Below are 12,905 nucleotides of genomic sequence, written 5' to 3' on the forward strand. Positions count from 1 at the left end.
CATACACATACATAATCAGAGCATCAAGCTATCAGATGCCCTTCAGTTGATTTTCAGTAATTCCATTTTTGGAAACATGAAGCTAATCATCCCTGCACTCATGGAAATCTCTCATCAGAGGTAAACTGAAAGCTTTAGTTAGTATTCAAGATACAGTGAATGCATCTGGTTTTCAGCAGAAGACATTTGCTGGGTGACAGCACATAGGAAGGTTACAAAGGAAGCACTAAGGCTTAGGGATGGAAAGATTCAATTTGAAGTGTGTATTACATATTTTTTTAAAAAGAATAAGCCCATCACAAAGATAAAACAGTATCATTTATATCACATTAAAAATAAATCCAAACAACAGTTTCCAACTACCTTAACTTGCTTTTCTTTCTTTTTGCGTACATCTTCCCATTCATTCACAATCCGCCCCCACAGGATCCACGAGTCTTCTTCAAGATGGCTGAGATTGCTAGAAGCTGATGAACTAGATACAAGAGAAGAGCCACTATTTCTTCTTGACCCATTTACTGATCGTAAGGATTTGCTATCTGTTTCCAAGAGTCTGCAAAGAAAGCACACAAAAACCAAATTCAAGTTCTTCTAATCAAAGGATCACACTATTAATTGTTTTCTTAACAAAGAATGCACCCAGAGGTTCAGTGAAACAGTTTCACCAGCATTCATTCGGACTAAATGTGAAAAGAACCGTTCAATGCTACTTCTTTCTCTTGAGATCTCAAGTAAATCTGCAGATAGAATAGCTCACACTGCAGCATTTTAAGAAACAGATAAAAATGTCACCCACAGCTGTCATGCATCAGACTGACAAAGAAAACCTAAGGAAGTTAAATACCCTCACTGGTAACATCAAATGTCAAAGAACTTAAAAATACAGTCATTTAAAAGACAAAAAATTAGCCTCCTGTAAGTCTACCTGATTACACTTTTTGAAAACTAAAGACAGAACAATTAAAACCTTTGAAGTAATTTTAAAACAACTGACATTTGCTGACAACTGTTCACAAATCAGCACGGTGTTTTATAAACACATGAGAGAAATCCCAGACCTACAGACCAAGGAAGAGGCAACACATGTAACTAGTAGAGGTAATGAATGTGTAATTAAAGTAAGGAGCTCAAACATGAGAACCTCTGGGGCTGTCCAGCAGCAAAGTACAAATAAAGATGTGTCAAGTGCTAGACAAGTTCCTGAGGAGACTTTCCTGTGGTCATGGACTTGGCAAAAAAGCAATGCTTTGTTTATCCTTAACTAATATTGAGCCCCATAAGCAGGGGAAATTTTTTGGACCATGTGTTAGGCAAGAGCAGGAATTCAGACTAACTTGGAAGTGTTTCACTATACCACAAGTTTAATCTGTGCTTTAACTTCTAAGAACTCCAACATCAGTATAGCAGAGCCATGTGGTTGAATAATTTCTCAAAAATTAGTATGAAAGTTAATCCCCCAGCATTTCAGCAAGGTCAGGTTATGTTTTAGATATTTAACAAATTATAGCCCAAGGCATATTGTATCTGAGATGGTACAGAAATCTCAGAAATACCTAATATTTAATAATACAGAAATACCTACAATATTTAAGCTCTCTGCTACAATGAAGTTATTTATACTAGTTTTCCCTGTTCCCAGCTTTCACCTACTGGTGTTTATGAAAGCAAGGGAAAAAGTAATTTAACTCATGAAGATAAATAGCACAGTTTCTGCGGGAGTATTTTGTTTGGAAAAGAGTTAACTGGTAAAAAAAAAAGGAAAAAAAAGCCTTTTCAAGACAAATTTTCATTTGGGATTTTATTTTTTAAAAAAATTCAAATAATTTTCTATTTATTAATGGAATGCATAAAATCTAGTTTTAAAGAAAAGACTTTAAAAATCCACTTCAAATGTTTAGAAACCTGGCTTATACTGATCCACAATGAAAAATTAGTTTGAAACTTTTCTCTATCCAAGACAATGCCTCAAAACCAAATTCAAAGTAATCACACAGGAAAAAGCATTGAATAAACATTAAGATTATAAAAACCAGGTTCTAATGAGACACTTCCAATTTTCACAGGTTTCTGTAGAAGTTACACTAAGTTTCTGTAATTAGACCTTACCTGGATAAACTCATTGTCCTTTGATTTGAAAACAGGAAGTTCTGTTCACAGTAAGTCGCAAGTTCTGTGACGTTTAGTCACTCTTTTCTTTCATTTAAAACTTTATAAATGATTTACTAATGCCAAACTGTTCCACCAGGACTCTGGACTGAGCTTCCTCTTTATTCTGTGGGGACTTTCAGTATAATTAGATTACAGAATGCTACAAGACATAGCTTGAAACAATTTGAGTCCTTCCCTTTTCTAACTGTTACCTAATTCATATTCTCCTTCTGACATAAAAGCTTACAAAAACCCAAAACCTTTACAAACATCCACAGCAGCAGTTCTTCCAGCAAGCAGAAAGAATGGTTCCCTGTGAACAGAGTACAATTGTCAACAAAGTGCCACTGTGCTAAACTGCAGATGCAAACTGTTCTGAAACCGCAGTGCAGCCAGCACAAGAGCATCGAATTTCAGTATTAAAGGGCAGTACCTACCAGCAAGGATACACTTGATAGGCCAGGCCCTAAAGAGAGCTCACACACAAGGCTAGTGTGGGACTAACAGCATGTCTGGCTAAAATGAAATAAAACCAGACAAGACTGGCTAGTTTACATACTAAATGAAGAAAGCTGACTTTAGACAGAAAGTCCAAGCTCACGTTCCTCTTTCAACAAGCCAGGCAGTCTGAGTGCAGCCCTTAATGAGAAGGCTCCAGATCTAAAGACATTACACTCCAACAGAGATAAGCAGTCCAAAGAGCAGTTTGCTTTTCAAATACTAGTTAGTTGCTTTGTCATGAACAGACTAGAAAGCATCATATTAAATGCAAACTGGCTTTCTAAAAAAGTGCTATTTAACTTTTTTTGCTTATTTTGATAATTTTTAGTTTGCACAACAAAAATTAAATGGAGCTCATCTTCAAAGACAAGGAAGAGTGTATGAGGTGGCTCTAGAAGCTTCCTTCTATTGTCAAAATCTGGACAGATGTATCAAATTCCCTTAAAATTGTGCTGCTATCAGGCTGCAGAATGCAGACATGGGAGAAGACATGCCTGGTGACACGCAGGCACTGCCTTTCCTCCCCTCAGTTACTTGCTTCCTCCACTGAAAGTTACTACCCTCACAAGTGACTCAGCAGAGACAAAAACAAACAAATAAACAAACCAACTAAAACAAAACCTGAAACCAAACAACCCCTCCCAACCAAGAATAATATTAATTTTAAAAAAACCAACAAAACAACAAAAAACACACACAAAAAAAACCCACTAAAGAAAATCACACAAAAATCCACCAAAATGCAACCCTCCACTCCCCAAACCAACCAACCAACCAACAAAACACAAAAGCAAAAAACTTCCAAAGAAACCCAACCCAATCAAAAATAGAGTACCTCAACTGCCTCAGTGCAAAGGCCAGCACTCTCACAGAAGCTGGAACAGAAGCTAGTTTGAACTAAATTATCAAACCTTCACTTCACTACAGCTCAGGGACAGCCATCTCCAGTAGGTAACAAAACCCTGCAGTTACCTGCCAAGTCTAAAAAGCTACTTGGAGCTCAAGTTGTTTACAGCCAACCTCTCAAAAATTACTGAAACACACTTGTCAAATGTAACTAGAGTTTGCAAAAGGACAGATGACTTAGGAGTCTTGATTCAAAAGTACAAATGAGTATGGCTTCTGGAAATTAAACATTAAGAAATTATATAGTCCAATTTAATTTCTTAGTGATATTGTGAATTTGCATCACTGTGCACATCAAGAGCAACTGATCCACCTGAAAGTAGCATCTTGAATTGTACATGGTGCTGATAAATAGGCACTCATGACAAGGCTACCGTGAAAACTGTTACTATACATAAAAAGGCAAGATGAAAAGAGAAAACTGATTAGGAATTTACTTTTGATTAATTTAAGACGTTATGCATCAGGCACCACTAGTGTAGCAGCAAGAAGGGGCTGAACAAGGTCCTGTCTCTCTACATAGCAGGTTATGTAGCTGAAACAATAACTGGATAAAATGGAAAAAAAAGAATTGAGAAAGATTTAAGATTTCAAGAACTTAATAGAAATTAGAGTTAAGATCTTAGAAGGCAAGAAGGTGACATCCCTGGGATACTTTACTTTGAATTGGATACTAAAAATCACAGTGTAATTTCTTACTATTAGAGGCAGCTATAAACACTCCTGAAAAAAACCTTCTAGAGTTTCACAAAAACATAACTCAAACACACAGCACAAAACCACAAATTCTTAAACCTTTGGGTTCTCAAATTGAAGTGCTGTGCCATGAATTTTTTAACTAATTCCCCTTTAACAGCCTTTATGCTACAATTGCAATAAACCAATTTTATTCTCATGACTGTACTTCAAGGAGCAAAAAGTTTTCCATTCACCTGTTCTGTTCCTCAAGTTTAGCAAGCAATTCCAAGTCGTCTGGGCTGAGCTGTGTTGGTGAGGATGGTGACAGGGCGGGTGTGGACAGGGTGGTGGAGGGGGATGTGGTGTGGAGGGAGGCAGATGGACTCGCCACCTGGCTGGCCATTTGACTGACGGTGTGCGACACCGTGTTCTTCACCCATGAGAGAGTGGAGCTCAGCTTGCCTGCAACCTTGTCTGTCGCCACCTGTATCGACACAAAGAAGAGGATGCAAAAGTTGTCCTTTTAAAACTCCTTTTTTTCCAGCAAACCTGCCGCATCCAACAAAGGAAAAAATATACAATATGCACAAAGCAACACTGAGATTATTTATTTCTCCAGGACCCCACGGCTGTCAGAAGTAACACAAGCATCACCAGCAATACAGTATTATAGAAGTACATGCAAGTATGTTGCTAATCCACAAAGACAAACCCCAAGAAACTCCTGATGTATACTCACAGAGCTCATCTCTGCAGTACAGAAATACCACAGGATCCAGGATCAGCTCCGACTTTCCATTATAAAAATAAATAGAAATAAAAGCTTATTTTAAAATGTCTTGATAAACTAAAATAATGGCACAGAAACTGTAGAAATATAGATATAGAAACAATCAACTACTTTACTGATAGACACTGAAGCAGAATATCAGTGTAACCCCCCAAACCACCCACTGCTCACCTTCACTAATCCCTGCAGTGCCAGGACAGAGGAGCAGGGGCACCCCATTTCTGATTTACACCAAAGCCAAGCAACCTCTAGCATTGCCAGTGTGCAGAAAACAGTCACAAAGAACCTGTGCCCATAAATCTACAACAGCTGAAAGTCTCGCAGTAAGACACCACACTGCTGCCTCTTTCCTCACTTTCTCTTCAGGTCACTCCTACACCAAGTATCCTTGATCCCCAGTCCCACTGCCAGTGCCTGGACAGACCCCAGGGTTTTGGGGGAAAGGCAAGAGGTGCTGCTAGAGTCAGGGAAGCAGTGGGCTCAGAAAAGCAAAGGTTAACTGGTGCTGATCATTATCTGCTGCTGCTTCTTGACCAGAGCAGTGGGCAGAAGAGCAGCTGTTGGGGGCATCTTCCAGTGAACCCCTCACTAGAGCTTCCCTTCAGCATCTGAAAATGTAAGGGGCTTTGACACACAGTAACTCAGAGTTCAATCCTTCCCCAGACCAACTCACAGGAAATCCAGGTGCACCTTAGAGGAAGAGCTGGCTGCCTAGCAAATGTTAAAACTTGGCAAAACCGAGGCTGAAGAGGAACTTCTGAAGTGGTGTTGCTGGTAACCATTTATTTTGAACTTTGCTGATTTCCTCAAAGCACTGAATTACTCAATGCCACAAAGAAATCTGCAGTACAGCCTATAAATAATTACAAAGATACTAAAGACACTGAGCTACAGGGAAGAAAAAGTCCCTTCCCAAGATCCTCCAATAGAATCTAATTAAAGCAAAATTTCAACTGAAAAATCTCCATCTCATCACACTTTGCATTTATCTGAAGCACAATATATAGACTTAGTGACTGACTGCTGAAACAGAAGCTTTAGTTGGATACAATGCTACAAAGAACTTTTTTAATGAAATCCAGCAGTATTTTATTTTCACTTCATATCAAAAAGAAGACACACTGACTGCTTCAGCAAAACAACACAGGCCAAACCCAAACAAGTGGTAATCAACCTTCCCACTTACTCTCCAACAACAACATCACACCTAAGATCTCTCCTAGAAGACATTTCCAAACTTCATATGCTTAGCATTCATTCTGAACATGGTATCAAATTTTGCTGGAAGTCTTCAGAGGCAGGGATGTAAACCACAGGTGGGGATAGCAAGATACCAACATAAGCATCAGAAAGGTTCCAGTTGGTTCTTGTCACTGTTGGACAGCACAAGCCAGGTACATAAAAGCAAGAAAAAAGGAAAAAGAAAAAAAGCCCCACAACAACCCAAAACATAAAGATCCCAACACCTGTTTTTCAAATATAATCTTAGGAAAAAATTGCTTCAAACACTAGCATTTAACACCATCTTTTATACAAGAAAGGAATGAAAATTACTAGAGGTTTCAAAATTCTAAGTTTAATACATGCATTAATATTTCACTCAGTCTATATCCTTTATTCTCTATTGCTATGAAAGGATAAATTACTGGTGTTTCACTTTGAATAAAATCACATTATAATGAAGGTAACCCATACATCTCACTTAAGACTGATTATTTTCTCAAAGGCTTTAAACTGCTTAAAATATCACAAGTAATACCAAAAATAAATGCTGGCAGAACCAGGGCCAATCTTAACACAGTAAAAATGACTGCCATACACAGCAGGCTTTAGGAGTCACCCTCTCTAAGAATCTTAGGTATAAGGATTAGAAAAGCAATGATTTGGAGTAATACCCTATGTGGTGCAAACGGGAAGAAAAAACATACGTTCAATTTTTATCTTTTCACAAAGTAAAGGAACTGGAAAGACTTAAGGCATAAAACAAAATTCAAGGTCAGTCTGGCTTATAAATGACGAGGCTTACACTGTACAGTAGGACAGCTGAAGGGGGGTGGTGTAAGGACAGAAATCAAGAATCTTGCTGACATTCATTCAACCAACATATCACTGGGCACTAAAATTAACTCAGAAGTGTGAAGAAGCCAATTATGTGAAGAATATAAAAAAATATATGGTCAGGAACACCATACAAGAGCAGTTAAGTCAGGCAAAACAATGTGCCTAACAATACTGTTTCTCAGGGCAGCTCAGAGGTGCATCAGAATGTATCAGAGAATCAGTAACCCAAAACTATTTCTAGCCAGCAACCAGAAAATACTGACACACAGAGCAGGCAAAGTGCACAACTACCAAAAGCAAATGCTTGAAGATCAAAAGGCTCACAGTGAAATTTGCATCAAAAACACATGAAGAATTTGTTTGGGGGAAAATAGTTAGGCAAAACTAAATCAAGAAAAACACAATTCTGATTAACAGCTAGCTAGTCACACCTCACCTACATCCTTTTTGCCAGGCTTTTCCAGGTTTCCTAAATAGCTAGAGCCAGCTCTCTTAACTTGTCAGCATCAGTGAAGACTCCCAAACCAAGACATGAAGGTATTTAGCTACGTGTTCATCATCCAATTCCCTGGATAGGATACAGTAACAGGATTTTTCATATTTCATCATTTCACCTACCTTAATTTCAAAATTTACAACAGTAGCAGAAGATTTCACAGAGCTAATCTTTGAAAAGTGAATTAAGACCATCTAGAAAACAGGTCACTGAAATTCAAATATGAGAAAACCTTGGGCTATATCCAAATAAACTTGATCTGAACAAATGCATACTTCATTAATAAAGAAGATTCTCTATTTTTTTATATCTATGGCTCTAGTAAACTGCCTCCAGAATCCAAAATGCATCAGAACACTAATAGCAAAATAAGTCATATGCACAGTTTTTAGCGTTTCTTTCCTCTGTGTGGTTTTACTCTAATCTGAGAACAAAATAGTATTTTGATGAGAAGTGGAAATAAAACACCCTGATCTGGAATTACAATGTCCAGGATAATTTTTAAAAAATTAAAATTATAAATTTTAAAAATTATAAAATACCAGAATTTTTGAAAGTGAGTATATATTGTCATTAGTAATTTTAGGTGTTTGGCTTTGCCTATTTTAAGTATATCTTCTTTTTTGGTTCCATTTAAATATTAACATGAAAATGGAACTTAGTCTAAATCATAATACAAAATCACTGGCAATAAAGCAAATTATTTTGATGGTAGTTTATTAGTAACATTAATTCTCTTCAGGAAATTATGGAAATGGCAGTTACATTTGTTCACCTGATTCTAATGATGTGGAAAATATGGAATACCAATATCAACACGTAAAGATCCAATTACTTGAATTAATTATTTTACTGAATTTAAGCTGCAAAACTATCGTTTGGTTTAATTATTTTTTCCTCCTGTGAAGACAATGCACCAGCATTCCTATGGACACACTGAACATAGCTGCCTTTTCAACTCTTTACCCTCGTCTTCATGGAGACTGAAAATCCCTGCTATGTCACCAGCCTTCCAATTCCATGAGCACCGTTGCACCCAACAGCACAGCTGTACTTGGCTATCACTGAGCCAGCACTGCTGCCTCCCACCTTTCTGCTGAGAAGCCCTGCCACAAGAGATCTGTCACACACCAGGACAACACAGACACACAGAACACAGGTGGGTCCTACTGACTCCCAGGAGATCTGCACCTCTCCTCTGACAGCAGCAAGCAGAGAACAGGTTTCACTCTAGCCCTGACAGAGGCTGGGGCTCCCCCAGTTACCAATCACAGGGACAGCAATGAGAATACATTTAGCATGAATGACAGCAGATAGTTTCACTGGGCATCACCAACTCCAGCAAACACAGGAAAATCTGTGTGAGATTTGGTTTAACCTCCCTTCTTTAGAGAGCTGATTTTGCTTAACACAATATTCTGGAAAGACTCAAGACAACAAGTCTCCTTAAACCTTTAATCTTTGGGCTTTTTGGGCAGTGTCCTCAAGGCTTTCCTAAACACGTGTTTCTTTAAAAACCTGGTTATTATTTTAACAGATACATCTGCAGGCCTGCAGCAGTATCTGCCTTTTGCCTGCAAGAACGATGCTCTACATTTCAATTATTTTGGACACAAAGCATCCTTCCCTCTGCTACTCTTCATTGCTGTGGAAAAGAAACGGTAGTCATGCGCTCAGCTGTTTGTAGCAGGAACAAGGACAGCCAGGTACACCACAGCACCTCTCCTATGATCACAGTGGTAAATCCAGCCACACGAGACAGGGCTGTGCCCTCCCGCTCACCAGGCTGCTCCAGCGCGGCGCTTCCCGGCCGGTCACGGCACACGGAGCTCCAGCCAGACCGCTCCTCAGTGCCAACACCTCCACATCTAGGTGAGCTCTCCATCCCCGTTCAGCTAACCAGCCCAGGCTGCAAGTCCCCAGTGAACAGGATTCTTTGCTCAACTCACCTCAGCCAGTTTTTCAACTCTGCAAAAATAATTGGTTTCCTTCTTATTCCCATCCAAGTTACCCTTAAAGAGTACAAGAGGTAACCTACATTGGCTGGGATGTATGCCAAACCATCAAGAACACCATCAGGATGCTCAAGTTATTACTAATTATTATTGATGTGTGATCAAAAATAGAATCAACCAATTGTAAAAACATGCTTTTTCTCTGGAGGGATCACTCAAGAACTTGACAGTTTATCCTGGATTTTGAACACAAATGCCACTTCCAGCCCACTCTTGGGACACCAACTCCTTCCATTGAAGATGGCTAGGTCTGGAGACAAGCAGGCAGGGGCACATCTTCCTTACCCTGCACAGGAGGACACATGGAACTGAGCAGGCATCTCCCAGCTCCAAAGCAGGCACACTCGCTCAGGCTCCCAGTCCCATCAACTGCTACACTGCTCCTGACTTGCCAACAAACCCAGAGCACAGGAACTGTTCATTGGCTTCTGCCTGCCTAAGGCCATGCAGAGCTCTCCTAAAGAATTGTGAATTTTGAGTTTGAACATATTGATCTTTAAAATGACGGGGGGACACAACGAAGACTTTGTACTCTTACACAGTTGCCACTGGGAAAACAGAACTACCAGCAATTCTCAGCCACCTGATGAGCCAATCAGGCAAGACACAGACCTGTCTGCTACATCCTCTAAAGTATTGCAAACATAATAAATGTTTCTATTGATACTAAACACAGATGCATGATATGCAGCATATATATATATGCCAACTAAAATACATAAAATTCAGCATCTCAACTTTATGTTTAGTATCCTTAATCAGCTGATGATTACAGGTCTTTATTACCAAGAGGACTGCAATCCTGTGTTTAGTTTTTCAAATTACTCAAAGGAATACTGCAATGAGGGCTGCATATATAATATTTTAAGTAAGGCCAGCTAAAGGTAGACTGCAACATTACACACAAATGTATAAACCTCTTTCCCTGAGAATACTCAGGTATTGTGCATCACCTTTCAGAAGGCCTAATTATGCTAGCACTCCTTGTATTTGCATTTGCCAGACAAAATCTGTTGTTTCTAAAGAAGTCTATTTAGATTTCTTTTAAAAATTTATTTCACTGTACATGTTGAATTTGCTTACTACCTTTCCCTGCATTTCCCTGAGGAACATTTGTATTAAGCAATTATATCCTGGTATCTTGATTACCCAAATGATTACAGATACCTTGAAATACTGTCTCAATTACTCTTGCCACATGATAAAGTAAAAATAACTGCAAGCCTTACACAAACACTACTGTATGTATCATTTGTTTCAATGATTTCTGCTCTTCATGAGAAGAGAAAGAAGAGGGAACTTCCAGAATACAGGAAGTAATCTCCATACTACTCTACATACAAAAAGAAGTCTGACATAATTGGGTCTGAAACTGTATATGTGGTTTCAAGCCAGTTTTATAGCATTCCATAGACCCAGTCTCCTTCCTGCTTCAAAGCTAATAGCATTCTAATACCTGTAGAACAAATTAAACAACTCAGTCAATGACACATGCAGGAGATGCAGCTGGTGAGTCAGCCAGCTATCATGTTCCCATACAAGCTAAAATCCTAATTCAGGGCTCAAACATGGCTTCACTATAAACTTCATTTGGGTCTTTTATACTAAAATTCATATAACTGATTTCTGCAGGAGCATGAGTGAGAAGTCCTCACTTATGCTCATATTCCTGATTCTTCTTGTAATAATATCTAACAGTAGTCTGGAATGTCATGGCTACCGTTCCCTAGCTTCCATTTCATTTGATACACACTAGCTCCCCAAGTCTTTCTGAAACAAACAAAAAAAATTAAGCAGTCTAACATTTTAGATTGTATAAAATTTACGCTATGAAATCTTAGCATAGCATCATTTTTAAAACTCATCATCTGACTAATGTGTCATGGGGTTTTGATGGTCCCAGAGAAAGCTGGAGTGGCAGTTCACATGTACAACTAATATATGAGGTGTTTTAAAGAGGAACTTCATTAGAAATGTTGTAGCAGCCCACTAAAGGCTGAAACCATTGCTCAAAGTCATATGAGTATCATTTCCATCAGTGACCAAGTTGTACTAAATTTCATTTCTTTCCAAGAACAGTTCCAGGTTTTTAATTATCTCTGCAGTCCGGTGTGGTTTACAGTCTGCCAGGCATTGTCCCAGTGTGCTGAGAAGACAAACCAACAGTGCTTTTGCTGACACTATCTTCTGTCCATCCAGAGATGGTCCTTTAGCAAAAAAAGTTTCACCTCTGACACAGGAATGTAACAATCTCCAAGAAACTGAGGCCTTCTTTCAAGGAAAAGAATTAATACAGTGCTTTTGTACCCAAGATGGCTGAGAGCTCCTCAGAGCTGCAAGAGAAAATACTGATGGACTACAGTAAAAATCTTTAACAGAAAACTTCCTTGGTTCTCTTAGACCTCATTCTGGAAAATTTCTTTGTATTTGAGGTTCAGCATGTGAATGGCACACACATGTACTTGAAGGACCATCCTTTTGGCTAACAAAACAGAGGCAACAAGCAGATTAACCAGCTAAAATAAAATCAACCTTGTCAAGTTTTTTTATGCAATAGATCGGAAAATTTAGGGGTTTTGTCTTTTCAGTAAAATGCAACTCAATTATTTAACTGAAGTTCAAGTATCATCAGGCACTCCGAAGCACACATGTTTATAATTATCGCTCCTCTACAGATTTTACTTTCCCACTCATTCCCCAAAGCCTAGCTTCCTCCTGGAAAGGAGGCACATCTAGCATCTACACTACATTAGGACAGAAAGAAACAAAAGTGCGCAAATGCATTTAAATTTATTAAAACCTTTAGGTACGTATTTTGGAAGAGAGAAACAACTGAGTCCTATTTTTAAACATTCACTGACCCTTAATGAGAGTCAATGTTTTTGACACAACTCTTATTTAAAAAGGATACAAAATTTACAAGCAGTTAAATCGGTTAAGTTTAAAAGGATTTAGTACCTGATATATGAAAACTTTGTTTACATATGCAACTTTGTTTACATACTGGCAGCTCAAGAATTTTCTAGGTCTAATGCTCCTTTTCACAGAGACCAGATAAACACAACATGCAGGTTAGAACCAAAATGCTCCTCTCATTTAGCAGGCTGTGCACAGTTCCCTTCCCAAAGGAATGTATGAAATGAGACTTAATGGAGAAACCAAAGGACATAAGCATGTCCCTCCTGCAATATGGTAACACTTCATTAATTAGGATATTCCTCTTCTTCAAATGATCTGCTAAAAGGCCACCTTTCTATCAGTTACACTCTAAAGTAACAGAGTTTCTAAATGACAGACTAGTAGCCAGCCT

General features: G+C 38.6%; 1 protein-coding gene across 9 annotated transcripts in view; it reads right to left on the reverse strand.

The window, feature by feature from the left end:
- EVI5 (ecotropic viral integration site 5) overlaps positions 1-12,905 on the reverse strand; it is a 73,840-nt gene that overhangs the window by 55,685 nt on the left and 5,250 nt on the right. For 6 of the 9 annotated variants that reach the window (XM_039727118.1, XM_039727115.1, XM_039727114.1 and 3 more), the window contains exons 2-3: positions 4,488-4,717; positions 364-553 (exon numbers count right to left, since the gene is read on the reverse strand). In XM_039727118.1, coding sequence (XP_039583052.1) covers positions 364-553; positions 4,488-4,636 — 339 coding nt within the window. In that variant the 5' untranslated portion in view covers positions 4,637-4,717. Of the gene's footprint in view, positions 1-363; positions 554-2,106; positions 2,282-4,487; positions 4,718-4,972; positions 5,025-12,905 lie in introns of those variants that run through there. The other 3 variants (XM_039727116.1, XM_039727117.1, XM_039727122.1) reach the window with 2 other exon arrangements.

The sequence above is a fragment of the Passer montanus genome, unplaced genomic scaffold (genome assembly GCF_014805655.1).
Source record: "Passer montanus isolate IOZ18808 unplaced genomic scaffold, ASM1480565v1 scaffold60, whole genome shotgun sequence".
Classification (NCBI taxonomy): domain Eukaryota; kingdom Metazoa; phylum Chordata; class Aves; order Passeriformes; family Passeridae; genus Passer; species Passer montanus.